Genomic DNA, 16,454 nt, shown 5'->3' with positions numbered 1-16,454 from the left:
AACAACAAACAGTAAAAGCTCAATACAACACACACTGAACAGGGCTGCAAGGCAGAAAGCGTGGCGTGAATAATCAAGCAATGTATTTGAACGAATGAATCAGTCCTCAATACCCAATAAACCTGCTTTCGGATCTGGGTTCGAAACTCTCTGCCTGCTTGCCTAGTTTCTTTTGAAGCAGTAGCAGCGGCAGCAACAACAAAAACCAAACCTGACCTGCGTGTACCGTCGAGCCTCTGTTGTATTACGTACTTCAGAGTCCGATGGCTGGTTCTGCTGAAGGCCCCATGAATTTAATTTAATTTGCAATCCTAACCCCGTTTGCCCGGCTGAATTCAGTAGGAAGTAGTAGACATCGTCGCTTCCATAGGGATTTCAGCCTTAAGCAAACTTACTAGAGCGCGAATCCCACTGAGTTTAGTAGGAGCTTACTTTGTAGTAAAAGTGCGTTGGGTCGAATTGTTAATTTAATCTAGGACTACTTTTCATAGTCAAGTTCTGTCTTCCTCGCGTGTCGTCTTTTAATTGTTTATTTTTATTTCGTCCTTGCTTCCTTCTCCATCTACTAATCTTGAACTGAAGTAAACAGATGGGTTGTCTATACTCCTCTCTCTCCCCCCGACCTCGCTGTTTCCTGGCTGAGGCGCTTGACTCCGTCGCAGAAACACAATATGTTGTGAGCTGCACACTGTCTCCCTCCCTCCCTCCCTCCCTCTTCTCTCGTTATGTTTGCGATCTGGGCTTCCTTGACATTTCTGAGGTAATTTAGTTAAGAGGAAATGAGTTGTTCCCAGTAGAGAGAGCAAACGAGTGGAGTGGAGGTAGCCAGCGTGATAAATGGCTCTTTCATTTGGAGATCTCCAGAGCTCGTTTAAGGCTAATTTTCTGTATTAGCCCCCTTTGAGCTATTAATGCAATAGGCAGGGACCGTGGCCCCTTGTCTCTGAGCTGCCCCATTAGAGCCAGCATTAAGCTGCCAAGCCGGATCTCCGTTGCTGGGGTGCTGGTGAGGCTATAATGAAAGGTGCTTTCTGCAAAAAAAGGAAAAGAAAAGAAAAGAAAGACAAAAATGAAGGAAACGGGGGGAGGGAGAAGCAGTTCCTAATCTAAAGTGGCAGAGGGTGGTTAATACGATTTGAAGGGGGCTGGTCAATGAGCAATCAATAAAGTAATAATGAGAGGGATGCGCTACATTAACAGGCTAAAAATCCAACGAGACATTAAAAAATCATTCGTAACTCTTATTTCCATTAAGGCAGGCGGAGGGAGGCGGCGGCGGCAGTAAGCGCAAAGGGAGAGCAGTAAGCGCAAAGGGTGACAACGCAGAATCCTCTCCACGAAAGTGGAGTTTGGGATTCCGTCGCGCCCTGCGATGTTCTGCAGTCAAATTCTCAGCAGAAAACCCTGCTGCTAACGGAGGCCCTCCCAAGTCACACACTTCGGGACTGCAAGTTTTGCGACCGGAGGGTTTGCACATTGAGCGAACTGCTGGCAGCCCCTCCCACCCTCAGAGGAGAAATGCGAATTGGAGGCCATTCAAGTCCAACTCCAGAACAAGCAACCCTGGAACACCCATGAGCAAACTTCACCACGTCTTTTAACTCGTTTTACTTTATAGCGAACCTAAGTGTTTCTCAGTAGAGCTTACTTCTGATTTGGAGACTACTTCCATAAGGTTAAGAGTAACTAAGCATTTTAGGGGGTTGGACTAGATGACCCTTGGGAGTCCCTTCCAAACGCTTATGATTCGATAATCCGGGTTACCTGAGTTGCCAGATCGCACGCTTTCATTGGGGGGGGGGGAGGTGGAGATGTATGAACCTTTAGCCCTGGCAGACATTAAATATTAGCAACGGCCAACGCGGAGCAGGATCCCCCAGCGGCTCGAATGGCTTTTCAAACCCCGGCATTGAGGGTGGGGCACGTTGGCTAAAAGGCTGGATGAAACGATGTTTTGATTATGCACGGAGCGGTAAAGCGGGGGCGAGGAGACTCCCTGTCCCCGTCGCCTCTGGGTGGAGTCTGCCGGAAGTGCGGAGCCGCGTTGAGGGAGACTCGCTGCAAGGCTTTCCTAAAGGATCGCGTCGCGTGATATGGATTCTCTCCCATCTCTGCAGACTTCATGGCTGGTCCACCCTCCTGACTTTGCTGAACCCGAGGGCTTGGTAGTTTATTAGGCTGTTTTGGATGTGGCTGGTAGGAAGCCCTCTCCCACTTGAAATTGTCACTGGCAGTTACTTCGGGATCAATATGTAGATAATTGGACCTCAAAGCGGCAAACGCATCCCAGCAGCAAATGCGTGGGATCGTATCCTGACTCCCCACGGTGGGCAAACCCCTGGGAATCCAACGGGGAACCGTCCGCCACCCCGCTCGCATTTTCTTCCTCTGCGTGGCGAGCGCAACTGTAGTTTTAAACACACAGACACATATAATCAACGTACATTCAATGCACGCAAGAATCCTGGCAACCTTAGACTTACAATCCACAGTACCCATAGCAAACCATAGTTCCCAGGATTCTTTGAGGAAAGTCGTGCCCTTTAAATGTGCGTTGGCTGTGCTTGATTTATGGTGTAAAGCGCAATAAGAGGGACCTGAGCAGTTGGAAGCCATTCTAAGAAGGAGTGTGCAGGGATGGACCCTGTGGTTGGTCCAGCAGTGGTCAAGACTCTCAAGAAAGAAGTCCACACATTATATGTATAGATAAGATTAGATACCATTTTGCAAGGAACGGTAAAGGGAAAATACTTTTCTGGGCCATCGGCTAGTATTAATTCTCCTTCGAGAAAAATCGCTTTTGAATGCAGCGGGGCAGGTACGGCGGGTCAAAGCTTAACTCTTTTTGCCCGGGAGACATTCCAAGGCTTCCTTTTGGGATCCAGTTGAATGCAGCGCTTTATGTTGACGCCCTTGTCCAACCCGTGTGAAAAGGGCAAGGGGCGTCTTGAACTTGCCGATTGTAGCGATTTATGACTTGATATCCGCCCCCCACAGGAACGGGGAGGCGGGTTTGTAGGCCTGCCTGAAACCTGTTTGCAGGAGTAGCACCACGCCTGCCCAAAGCCCAGAGCTAAAGAGCTGCCAGCTAAAGAGAAGGGAGAGGCAAATTTGGAGTACAGTAGAGAGAGAGGGACAGAGAGAGCTGACCGCATCGGGCAAATATTTGCTAAAATCGCTTGAGCTTTTTGCCAGTCATTTCAACGAAACTCAGAACATGCAAAAACTGAGCTGAGTCGAGAAGGAACTTCCTCCTTTTTCTTCCAGCTGTTGAGTAGTGCGGTTTAAGGCCGCGTGAGATCCTCGGCAGGTCTTTACAGGGGGCTAAATCCCATTGCGATATTCTAGGCAAGTCTTTAAGGATGGCACTATAAACTGCTTAAATCGAAGTAACGACAGTTTACTGTAATTCGAGAGCGTGTAGGATTCCATTCAGTGAAGATGGGCTTAATATTAAAGTTTTCCGGAGCTGAAGCTTTGTAGCCTCCCAGGACTGGACACATACTTTGTTTGGTCCTAGACGAGACACAATAATATAAAATAGGGAAATAAAGCTCTCTGTGTCGTTAGATGTGAGGAAACCTACCAGCAGATTTACAAAGGGAAGCAGGGTCGTCGGGTATGGTTTCAAATTGGATGGGGAACCCTGTATGGATGTTCCTGCACCACAGGGGTTGCGCCAGATGACCTCTGGAGTCCCTTCCAACGCTGCGATTCTATATTTATGTGTTGTTGCAGCTTGGCTTGGAAGTAAATGTTTATTTACACCGAAGAAATGCTTTCCATCAGGGCTGTTTAGCACGTGCCCTCCAGAGGCTCCCAGCACCCTCAGCCGCGGTGGCCCGTGGTCGGGTCTGCTGGGAGTTGTAGCCCACAGCCTTTGGGGGACACAGCCTTGGTTTCCTTGGGCCTTGCTGGAATATTTTCTTCCGAGAAATGTGTGTGCCACGTGGCACTGAAGGCCAAGCCGTTGCTGCACCTTTGAACACTTAACTGGCCGTTGAAACCCGCGGGACTCACTTCTCAGCAAGTATCCAAAGGACCGACCTCCAAGTACACTTGTCTATTCAAAAGAGGGGAACTTTCGAATTATTGCGCGCTCATTACTCGACACAAACAGATTTTAAAGAGACTCCCAGATAAATCCGCGCAATCCGCTTGCTGGCTACTGGCCTGATTTATTTTAAGAGGATTCCTTGGGAGCAAATGGGTCGTGGCTCTGGGTGTTGCTCCAGAAAACACCCACATTACATAAGAACAATTCCACGATTCCAAACCCTAATTAAGTGCGGTTGTGGTTTTTTTTACGTATGATTAATATATAAAACAAAAATAAACAGAAACTCAGAAGCGCCATAAATCTAGGCTTGTGATCCTATCACAAGGTATTTGGGAGCCCCATTGCTCTGGAATCGCCCCCCCTTTTAGTTTGTTTGTTTGTTTGTTTGCTCTCTGTTGTGTGGGAGCAACCCAATGGAGAACCGATTTTCTTTTCTCCCTGCCCGCCCAGCCTTAATATATGCGTGGAAAATGGTAAACATGTAAAGAAGCGAAAGTTTCACGCTGGGTTGCTGCACGCTCCATTTCCTTGCCGTTTCCTGCTGTCGTTTCAAAGCGCTCTTGCTCGACTAAGAGCTCCCGTTTTCGGGAACAGGATTGTCGTTCATAATTACTAGCAAACCAAGCGGCTACTGCGGCTCCCTCGCTCCTATTGATAAGCTCAAGAGAAAGGGAGGAGGGGAGGGAGGAAGAGGGGGAGCGAAGCGGGGAGGGCAGTCCCTTCCTTCTGTTAGAAATTAAAACAAAAGCACCCACCTCGGTTATAATATTACCCCGGAGTGGCAGCGGGTGCGGGATGAAGCGCTCTTAAGGAGACGAGAGAGGAAAAGGCTCTTGGGTTTGAGAGAGGAGCTGACGGGGGGGGGGGTGTCCCTTGCCCTGTACAGCAGCCCAAGCAAAGGATGTAGCGGCTCAAGGACGGGGGGCGGGTCGCTGTAAATCGCCTTGAGACCTTGTCAGGGGAAAAGGCGGGGTATAAATAAATATGTGATAATGATCATGATAATACGTAGAAGAAAAGCTGCAATTACTTAACTCCCCTCCCCCACCCGCTCCCCAATCCTAGTGACTTTTACTTGGGAGTAAATTCCATTGACTTATAAAGAAAGTAGATGACTAGCCAGGAACATGGATTTGCTCGGACGGAAAGACCCCGCTGAGTTCTGTGGGGGCTGTTGCAAAGTGTGTCTGGGTTGATGGCCTTACGGAATGGGGTGGCGGATTCAACTGGGGAGTTGCAGGTTAGGGTCACGTTTTCGGACGCCGCTCTGGTGGCCGGCACAGTTCCTTGCCGCTAATAATGTTGGCGCTAGGAAAGAGACTGTGCGAAGCATTCTCTCTCTCTCTCGTGTGCTAGTGTACCCAATGCAGAACGATGGGGTTACTTTGGGGAGCATTCAGAAACGGCACACCCAGCCACACCTCGGCAATTGAAATGACACCAGTCCGGAATTCCAGTTCTTCCCTCCGTATAAAGTGAAGAACGATCCTTAATATTTTCTGGGAAGTAAATTCTATTGCATTCGATGGCTACAGAGAAGTAAAACAGATGTTAATCGTACTTCAGACCCAGCGAGGAGCCAACTGAGCTCTGTCCATGCTCAGAGTCACTCTGCCTCTGAAAAGTTTCGGGGCTGAGCGCTAGCGTCAGAAACAGTCAGTAGTTTGAGCTAACAGAAGAGCCCTGCTGGATCGGGCCCAAGGCCGGTCTAGTCCGTTATCCTGTTCTCATACTAGCCAACCAGATGCCTATGGGAAGCCGGCAAGGAGGACCAGAGCACAAGAGGTCCCTCCCCATTTGTGGCTCCCTGCAACTGGTGTTCAGGGACAGTGGAGGTACCATGGCTGGGAGCGTAAAATCGTTGCTACGCTGAACTCAAGAACAAAATAAAGCTCCTCTGGATCATCGTAATCATCATCAACAACAACAAGTGGAGGAGGCATTTAGGTTAAAATTCATCATGAGCTGTGTGCTTTCGCTGTTCGTTGTGCCGCGTAGGCCCCCGCTCTTGTGCACCTAATGGGTATATCTTGAGTAACTGAAATCTCCAAACTGCATTACATTTTGCAGTAGCTTTAACAGAAAAGTAATTATACAGATCTGGATAACTCGATCCCTATGGTTTCTTCCATGGGAGGCTCACTTTTTCCTTCCCTTTCCTTTTTCCCCTTCAAAAAGAGAGAGGAGAATTAGGTAATTTACAAAAGATGGACTGGAGATTAGAGCGCACATCTCCGGAGCTATGAAATTGCAATGGATACGGTTATGTAGAGGTTTGCAGGAGCTCTCCGTGTATTTGGAAACGTTTGCCCAAGTCATCTCGCCCTTTACTAAAGGGCTGCTTCTTTCAAAGGGACTGTAGCAAGAAGAGGAAGAAGCAGGCAGGCGCCATAATACCTGTTAGACGGTACCTACATGGGGAAATGCTATGAAACGCATTCGCTTCAGTTATATAAACGGGCAAAGCGACAAGTGCAATATCTGTTTAAACTCCCCTTGCACTCCAGTCCCGATCAGATCTACTTAGAGGCAAGTTCCGTTCATTTTAATGAGGGTCCCTCTGGTGACTTAGGATCGCAGCCTCTGACTCAGATGAATATTTTCTTTACATTAAGTAGAGTGTGTGTGTTCTTGTTTTGTTTTTTCCCCCTCATGTCCAGCCCGATCCTATGTATGTTTACTCGGAAGTAAGTCCCAGTGTGTTCAACGGCGCTTACTCCCAGGTAAGTATGCACAGGGTTGCAGCCTTGAATGGTCTACTTACTTGGAGGATGGGTTTGATGAGACACTGGCATCCAGATCCACCGCCCAGTTGGCTGCAGGACACGCGCTCCGACCTCAACACATTTAATTGGAAGCACATCCCCACGTAAGGAAAGGGTGAAAAGGATCCTGGACGTGAGAATGGTCCCAACCAAATTAAGCAACTGGGGAGAAAGTGCGGTTGGGGTTAGGGTGGGATTAGGGCGCCTTTTGGAGCCCTTGCTCCTCGGAGACAACTTTAGGATGCAGGCTGCTGGACCCTTGGATCTGGTCTTCTGGTCACTTATTTTAATTTAACCGCCCCCACCCCGCAAAGTAAGTCCCATTGTCTTGGACTGACTTCCAGGTAAGGCTGCAATCCTGTGCATGCTTCTCTGGTAGCAAGTCCTATCGAACGTGGTGGGACTTGCTTCCGAGTAAATATGTATAGGGATCAGGCTTCGTAAGAGTACTCAGTTCCAACGCAAGTCCTCTTAAAGCTGGAAAAAAAAACTGTTTCCTGAATGTATTCCTTCAGCCACAACCCAAGAAATGTAGGATACCTACAGCTAACAGTTATGGCAAGATACTTCCAGATTCCACAATGCAGGAAAGATGAGCAGCGTTAGGAATAGGGCATCTTTCTAGTTTTGCTATGGTCTTATTGTAAACCGCCCTGTGATCCTCGGATGAAGGGCGGTATAGAAATTTAACAAACCAACGAACCCCACCAGCAGCGTCCTCGTAGTAGCGGCAGTCCTGGAGACAGGCAGCCTCTTTCGGCTGAAGACAAGGGGGCAGAACTGTATCTCAGGCTCTTTCATTTACATCCCTGTCCTTCTAAAACTCTTCGGGGCAGACGAATGGTTTGTTGGCAAGCGCGTCTGAGAACATTGGGGCCCGAAATGACTCAGACCTATATAGTTGGCTGCGATTCCAGCTGTAAATATTTTTCAGCGCCTATTAAAAATGCTTCTCGATCGATAAAAGGGAGGGGGAGCTGCCACTTGTAGAATAAGGTTGAGGACCACCCCCGCCGCCGCCGCAGTAAACTAGTGAGGCTTGCTTGGGAGTAAATCTGTGTAGACCTGCCCTGTAAGGGTGCGGTTTCCTCGTGTGAGGATACTACTAAAAAGCAAGTGGTGTGTAAGAGGGTCGTCTTCGTTTTAAAAATGGGACCCCTTTCTCTTGGCGTGACCATGTTGTTGCGTTGCCAGTGAGAGCTGCTGTGACTTCCTAGCCACGCCAGTTAAGCGGCCGGGGGCGACGGAGGCTGAAGGTGGTTAGGATGGGGGTCTTTGCAGAGGAAGGCCAGCAAAACTCACCCCCCAGCAGTGGCGTAGCGTGGGGGGTGCAGGGGGGGCCGGCCGCACCTGGCGCAACATCTGGGGGTTAGGGTTAGGGGGCGCAAATCCACGGGTTAGGGGGCGCGCAAATCCACGGGTTAGGGGGCACAAATTACTTGCCTTGCCCCGGGTGCTGACAACCCACGCTACGCCACTGCCCCCCAGACATGTTTTAGGCCTGGTCAGCCGAGATCCCAAAGCTGCTGCTCCCACTCTGTTTGATGAGATTGGACCTTTTTCGTTTCTTTCTGATTAAATGCCTTCTGTGATCTGATATTTTATTTTCTGGTCATGGAAGGCGTTCAGGAGCCCTGACAGACCGAGGAGCTAATATAAAAATTTCTAAAATGCAGAGGTATTAAAAGGGAGGGGAGGGAGATTCATTCTAAATACATCTCTTGGAAGGAAGTTCTAGTGAGAACTTAAAGAATGCTAGTAAAAATCAAGTTTGGGATCCAGCTGAAAGATTTATGAGACCCCTAGAACTTGTTTTACAAAGCCGATACTGTAATAAGGTCTAGAAGATGCAGATTAATAATGACGATAGTCCCTTTGAGCATGTGCAGAGTACATTCCCCTTATCCGCAGGGCGCAGTTAAGCCACAACTGAGTCACTTAATTGGGACTGATTTCACAGATAAGCCCCTGCAACACCTTGCCCTAGACAAGTCATAGATCGATTAGATAGATAGATAAATAAATAAATCTCTATGGACTTTTAAATGGGGGCGGGGCGGTTTACTGTTTTAGTTTGTTGCTATGTTATGTATTTTTGTGTTTTTATATTGTAAACCGCCCTGTGAATCTCGGAAGAAGGGCGATATAGATATATATTTTTTTAAAATAATATAAATAATAAATCGAACTGCGTCAAATAAGGAAGATAAAATATATGAGCGGGAAGAGCAAACGGAAGCCGAGCCAGCTTTCGCTTCCCATGAGGCAAAACCACTCAGTCGTTTACTTTGAAACCTCCGTCCAATCCACACCAAGCAGCACGGATCTATGAAATCTAACACGGGCTTGGGACTTCTGTAGTTCTTACAGCGCTTTAGTGTGGGATTCTGGTGTGGAAGGAAATATTTTGTAATAAAACCTGGACGAAAGCTTGTTCTGTCTACTCCTTCCCTTGAGGTTATTGACTTGCCAATTTCCTTGCTAAGCCTAGCCCGTTAAGACACTCGATCTTACACGTTTGGGAAGCTCGGGAGATGATGTGTATATAATCAATATATATGCAACGCGCGCACACCATACTCCCGCCCCCTTTGCCACTAAGAGTATTTTCATGAATGGGAGAACGATCCTTTTCCTAGGGATACAAAGCTGGGAATAAAGAGTCCCCTTGACATAGCTCAGATTGTACTTCACACCTGGACGAAACTCTAGCGCCAGTATATGATGATGATATTAAGAATCCTTAAGGAGTTCTTAAAAGTTGGCTTTCCTCTCTCCTAACCAATTATAGATGCGATTCATTTTGAGGGATGAAAGTGTCATAGAAAGCTGCGACCTGGTTCTCACAAATAATAGTTGTGGTAGCCTCCTTAAAGGAGTGTACCACTTCAGGCGGCTCAAGCGGTGCAGTGTTTTGGCTTTTGATAACATTCCTAAGTGTAAGAAATCTAGCATATCAGGAAAATGGCTAGGTTATAACCCTTTCCTCTGACATTTAGTTTTCTATATCCAGAAATCCCCCCCCCCAAGAAAGCATTCACCAAAGTGGGACAGTCCGGACACAGGTTTACCATTTCATCTGCTATATAAGAACGAGTGGAAGGTACAGAATCTGGACTTCCCATATATTTGGCTTCCTGCAGGGCATGTTTGTAGAATCCAAACGTCTCCTTCTCTCCCTTTTGGAACTCGAGACCTCGCTTTGTCTATTAAGGTAACACCAGCCTGCAGTGATCTCAAGGAAGCAGCAATAGCAGCAGCTGTCCGCCCTTATTAACTCTTGCATGAAGCGTACCTTAAGTATGGTTTGTTCTCAATTACAGGCAGCAAATGAAACAACTGGGGGAAGGATGCAGTAAGTCTCTGTATAAATTACAGTGATTGGTTGATTGATCAGTGCACCTGCTGCAAATCAGAGGGATCTTTAAAAAGTTCAGTAGCAAGCAAAATACATCATTAATAATTTCCTTCTATTTGTTTTTTTGGGGTGTGTGTGTGCCCTGTTTAATAACTTTATACCCAGGTTTACTTATAGTTGGTGAATTTGCTCTAATTCTCTTAAAACAGCGCTCATTCTTGAAATAAATTGTTTGAGCAGCTTGGAATCTTAGGGAAAAGCAGCTTTTCAGTAGTGAGCTCCATTTTCATTTGGAATTAGAATGATTTGCTTTTTTTTTACACACGCAGCCCTACCAGCCTGTCTGTTAAATAAAAAATAATGCTTTCATCAATTCCAAGCCAGGATAAAGGGTAAAAACCCCCAAATATACAAGTTTTTATGAAACCAGTGCAAAAATGATCCAGCTGCTAAGCGTACCAGTTTAGCAATTCATTGGATTCCTTTCCTTTTTATATTTGTGAATCAGTACAAAAAAATTGAAACAAATATTTATGAGTAATAAGTATTTATTTATACAGTGCACAAAGTGTCTTACAGTTTATACATAGAGAGAGAAGTTACTGACCAGTCTAAACTCTGAGTGCTCATTCCAGCAAACAGGAAATGCTGGACTTGACTGCTTTTTCTGGACATCGCACAAATATTATTAAGAACACTGATGCCCCCCTTTGCATTGGCTTGTCCATAATAATCTACGGAGCTACACTGAACAGGTCAAAAGCTTACTTCCCTCTTTTTAAAAACTGTATTTATAGATGTGATCCAGGAACAAGTTAAACCAAAATGTGTTTTTTTGAATGTGATGTCCCAATCACTTCATGGTGCCTAAATGAGCTTTCCATACAGGTTTCTCTGGCTCAATGGGTTAGTGGGTCAGGCTGTAGATCTCTAATTGCCCTTGTTACATATTCTGTTTTACCATGTGGTTGTAGTAAAGGCCGCCTGCTGTCTCCAGCTTCTACATAATTACAAATATACTTAGAAACACCAGGGCAACTTCCCTAGAGATAAGGAAGAATCTATGAAGGGTTAATTGGAGTATTGTTGCAACTACCCTGGGATTAAACTAATAGATTCATGGGTTGGTGTTCTAAATATCTAATCTGTGAAAAAGCTTGAAACAGTCACTGGTCCAGAGAAAGATATACAATTGTTGGTTTGAGAGTTAGAGAGACGACTGGGTGACTAAATACAACAGGGAGAGGCTTCCCCACCCTAAATATCGTGCAGAAAATTAGCTTCAGCAGGTGTGGCCTAACATGCTATTTAGCCCGGAAAAGACAATTAAGAGGTGGTGATATGACAAGCATCTTAAAACATGGAGCTAATTTATTTTCTGATGCTTTAGGAAAGGACCTGAAGCAGTGGGTTGAAATTACAATATTGGTGATTTTGACAAAGTGTTAGGGAAACTCCCTTGGAAGATGGAGGCCTCTCCTTCACTGGAGGTTTCCAAAGCTTAATTGCCACCTATCCAAGATGCTGTAGCAACAGCAGCAGATTAGATGATCTCTCAGGTCCCTCCAACTCTATAAATCTAGTAAAATGCCCTTCCCACTCCATGTAAGGGTTTAGGGCATTGGCTCCATGTCACCCTAAAAGAGAGTGGAAACTCAGAGTTCATGAACTAATTAAGATGAACACAGATTTAAAAATTAACGAAACTGGGACACAACAGCTGTACTCTGCTGAACTCAAGTCGACCAATAGAAGCTGGCTCCCTTCATAGACATCCACCTGTTAAACCTGGCTTCTCAGTGACGAGAGGGGTTCCTCACCCCCCTCCACCACTGCCATTCCTGTGCCTATTGTGTTTTTATGTTCTACCCTGACACACACACACACACACACACAGTGGATTATGAATAATTAAGCAAATAAGTAAGTAAAACTAGCACCCAATAGGTAGATATAAAATGATCAAAATCTTGTCCTGGCATGGGGGGGCACCCTTAATCTATTGCATTTCTGACTATTATGTAGGTATTTACTAGGAATTGTGCAAGAAAACTAGTTGGCAGCTTCTGCTTGTGGAGAAGGCTTTCCAGCCCAACCCCATGGCAGCTGAATGTTTTCTGATAGACATGTAAAGGCAGTATGCCAACTTTCAGTGCACCCCTTCCTTCTTCTGAGTTTTTAGGTGATCCCTTTTGGAGATCTTAGAATGACCCATCTTTGCATTATACTGGAGACTTAGTATCTAGGAGAACAAAATATGTGAGCTATTAATTGCATAGGAAACAGTGATGTTAAGTCTGGTAGTATTGTAGGTATTGACTTTTTCCATATGGGTTGTGTTCCCTTCCCTTCCAAGTTCACCTTGCTGTCCTGGGACCCATTGCAGCATGTCTCCTTTCACTACTTCCATGGAAAGAATTTGCCATGTGGTCCTTTTCCATAGGCAATATGGGACTCTTGCCAACATCACCTTCAGCAATGTGGCTTCTTTCTGTGTTGTAGGAAATGCCTAATGTCCAAGACTGACTCCTCATTATTATGCCACAGTTGCTCCTTCCTGAAAGAAGAGTCACACTGTCCTGGAAAGGAGCTCCTCTGCCCATAGCTTAGTCGTAGAGTGACTTCCAAGCATTACTGTGAGCCGTAAAGGATGGAGTCAGGCTGCATGGCAGGTGCTCCCACTCTGTTCACTGTCATTCTAGATGGGGTCCTTTGGCCCCTCTCAGTTTAGCAGCTCTCGTGTTCTGAGGATAATGCCCAAAGGGTCTTTCTATGTGAAACACTGCTGATGTGACACTGGGGCCTGTCATGGCAGCTCTATAAGAACCATCCCTGTGATGGGATCCCCCATATGACTCTGAGCAGTAAGCTATCCAAACAAAAGGTGCTGAATCAATGGGACTGACTTCTGGTTGAGCAAATGTGGTCTTATGACTGAGCCGGTCCCTGAAGTGTGCTGTTTCCCACACCTACTTTTCTGTCTCCCCAGTTCCAGTTCCTCCAAAATCTGTAACTTCCCTGATGATGAACAAAGACGGCTTCCTTGGTGGCATGTCTGTGAACACAGGCGAAGTATTTTGTTCAGTACCTGGGCGGCTCTCCTTGCTCAGCTCAACTTCCAAGTACAAAGTAACTGTTGGAGAAGTTCAAAGGCGCCTCTCACCCCCAGAATGTTTGAATGCCTCACTTCTTGGAGGAGTACTTAGAAGGTAAGCCCTTGGGATAGGTATATGTGTGCTTATGTGTGAGATTTATTACATGGTGTTACAGGGATCAGCTATGTGAGTATCTGTTGATGTTGATGCATGTAGAAGACCTCATAGGACATATACTTAACGGTCTGGCTACCACTATGCATGCATGGGCCTCTGAGGACTTCTTGAGAAAAAAACACCAGTTGGCTGTAAGGCTTTTGACTGGGACTGGTCATGTGCAACACATTTCACCAGTTCTTAAAAGACTGGGCACAATTCAAAGTTCAGGAGCGTATCCTTTAAAGCAATATACAGCTTGAGATTCAAGTACTTAAAATGCTCCCAAATGAATCTACCCAAATGTTAAGATCATCTTCTGGGCCTGGGTGGCTGTGCCTTTGGAGATGAGGAACGTAGCAACTGAGAAAAAAACCTCTTTTCAGCTGTTGCACCCCATCTTTGGAGTGTTCCCCCAGTAAGGCTTGCCTACGACCGAGTCTCTCATGTCCTTTTGGGACCTTGTCCTGCTCAGGTGCTCTTTGATTTTTGTTTCCTGTGATATGTTAATTTGTTGTTGTCAATAACCATGAATCATGGAATCATTGGGTTGGAAAGGGTACCAAGGGTCATGTAGTCAATTCCCCTGCAATACTGAAATCTCAAATGTCCTATTTTTGCTTTCATCTATTTTTTAAACATTGTTTTAAGTAAGTTTTACTTGAAGGGTAGGGATGATAAGAGAATGTATGCATATTCAGCACTTTAGTTGTTGTACTGTAATAGCCTAGAGTTAAGTTCTAGTTACAGGTAGGTAGCCGTGGTGGTCTGCCGTAGTCGCAACAAAATAAAAAAAATTCCTTCCAGTAGGACCTTAGAGACCAACTAAGTTTGTTATTGGTATGATCTTTCGTGTGCATGCACACTTCTTCAGATACACTGAAAAAGAAGTCACCAGACCCTTATATATAGTGAGAGGGTGAGGGGGGGTCTGTTGACTTGTTTCAGTGTATCTGAAGAAGTGTACATGCACACGAAAGATCATACCGATAACAAACTTAGTTGGTCTCTAAGGTGCTACTGGAAGGAATTCTTTTATGGAGTTAAGTTGTGAGCCAGGCATTCTAGGGGTCAAAATACATTAGGTGGCTTTCGGCCAGCAGTGGCTAGCCTGGGCTCTTCCAGATGTTGCTGAGCTATGAGCATAGCTGTCAAAGTTGACAGCTATGGCTATGAGTTCTATCATCCTTGAACACTGGCTATGTTCACAAGGGCTGATGGGAGTTGGAGTACAACAACATGCTGAGGGCTGTAGGTTAGCCATCTCTTTTAGGCAAAGCACTCACTTTCAACCTTGACTTCCCCCTCCATGAATTCATAATGCTGGCTTATTTTAAAAGGTTGTTGTAAGAATTGCTAAGGCACATGGCTGGCCCAAGACATTTTGTCACACGAGGCAACCACAAAATGCTGCTTCCTCCCTCCTGCCAGGGAAGAAGGAATGAGTGATGATCTACCAGCGGTGAAGGGTGCTCCCACTGCTCCTGGGGCGGACACATGTCCCCTTGGATGCGTGGGAGCGGGGCGGAGGGTGAAGAAGCCCACTGCGCTTGGCCATCCCTCACTCCCAAAGCAACACCAGCCATTGGAATGACACACTGCTCGGGGCTGGTATCACTTCAGTGGTGAAGGCTGGCCTGCCACAGCTGGCTCTGTTCGCCCTCCATGCCCCTCCATGGAAATATAGCAAAGCTGCTTGAGGAGTGTTTCCATGGTGGGGTGTGTTGCTCCAGTGGTAAGGGCTGGCCTGGTGCAGGGGCTCTGTTTGCTCTTCACACCCCACCATGGAAACACTCCTTACTTTCAGTTAATGTGGTACATCTCTTCAGTAAGGGCTTCATTTGAGCCTGAACTCTGGTTCTTTAAGAATGCCATTGAATAAGTGTACAGTGGTAGATATTGCGTAACTCTAGCAGTCATGGAATCGGAGGATGGTTCCTCTGATGGTACCTGGTTAGAGAACAGGAAGCAGAGAATAAGAATAAATAGACAGTCCTCATAGTGGATGTTTCAGGTGTATAAGACCTCACAGGTATCTGCATAGGGACTGGATTATTTTTTTTATGGTTTATAAATGATTTAGAGTTAGAAGTGAGCAGTGAGGTGACCATGTTTGCAGATGGCAATGAGACTGCAAGGAAAGAGCAATCCAAATGATCACTGGGTCACAGCAACCCACCTGGGAGTAAATGATACCGTGTTTGGGGCTTTTTAGTTTAGAAAAGGGTGAGTAACGAGGAATATGAGCGAGGTGTTCACAAATATTTATGATGTGGAGATAGTGGATAGAGATGTCTTTTCGCCTCTCCCATGGTACTCAAACAAAATGAAGCAAGCTTCAGGCAGACGGACGGAAGTCATTCTTCACACAGGCCAAACTGAAGCTATGGAATTCACTGCCACAATATGTGGTGATGATTTTAAAAGGGGATGAGACCAATTCATGGAGGGCAGGCCTATCAGTCGCTACAATACATGATGCCTCTAGAATCATAGAATCATAGAGTTGGAAGAGACCACACAGGCCATCGAGTCCAACCCCCTGCCAAGCAGGAAACACCATCAGAGCACTCCTGACATATGGTTGTCAAGCCTCTGCTTAAAGACCTCCAAAGAAGGAGACTTCACCACACTCCTTGGCAGCAAATTCCACTGTCAAACAGCTCTTACTGTCAGGAAGTTCTTCCTAATGTTTAGGTGGAATCTTCTTTCTTGTAGTTTGGAACCATTGCTCCGTGTCCGCTTCTCTGGAGCAGCAGAAAACAATCTTTCTCCCTCCTATATGTGACATCCTTTTATATATTTGAACATGGCTAAAGAACAGTTATGGCTAAAGAACAGTTATGGGGAAACTACCAGAGGGAGAGGGCTATTGGCCTTGTCTGCTGCTTATGTACTTTCGATTGGCATCTGGTTCACCACTTTATGAAATGGGGTGTCTAGGTATATAGGCCAGGAGTCAGCAAAGTGAGTGGTGGGCAGTAGTGTGTGTGTATGCGCACACACGCATGCGCAAACAC

General features: G+C 46.1%; 1 protein-coding gene across 7 annotated transcripts in view; it reads left to right on the top strand.

Moving 5' to 3' along the window:
- The window catches only part of TFAP2B (transcription factor AP-2 beta), a 65,145-nt gene that overhangs the window by 17,858 nt on the left and 30,833 nt on the right, over positions 1–16,454 (top strand). For 4 of the 7 annotated variants that reach the window (XR_014166937.1, XM_081906377.1, XM_081906376.1 and 1 more), the window contains exons 4-5: positions 6,721–6,783; positions 13,173–13,392. Coding sequence is in view for 4 of the 7 variants with exons in the window: in XM_081906377.1 (XP_081762503.1) it covers positions 6,721–6,783; positions 13,173–13,392 (283 nt within the window). In the remaining 3 variants the exon portion in view is untranslated. The remainder of the gene's footprint in view (positions 1–6,720; positions 6,784–13,172; positions 13,393–16,454) is intronic. The other 3 variants (XR_014166938.1, XR_014166939.1, XM_081906379.1) reach the window with 1 other exon arrangement.

This window comes from Podarcis melisellensis (assembly GCF_964234715.1).
Source record: "Podarcis melisellensis genome assembly, chromosome: 3".
NCBI lineage: Eukaryota > Metazoa > Chordata > Lepidosauria > Squamata > Lacertidae > Podarcis > Podarcis melisellensis.
The sequence above is the reverse complement of the archived record's forward strand: the minus strand, read 5'-3'. Positions and strand labels throughout refer to the sequence as shown.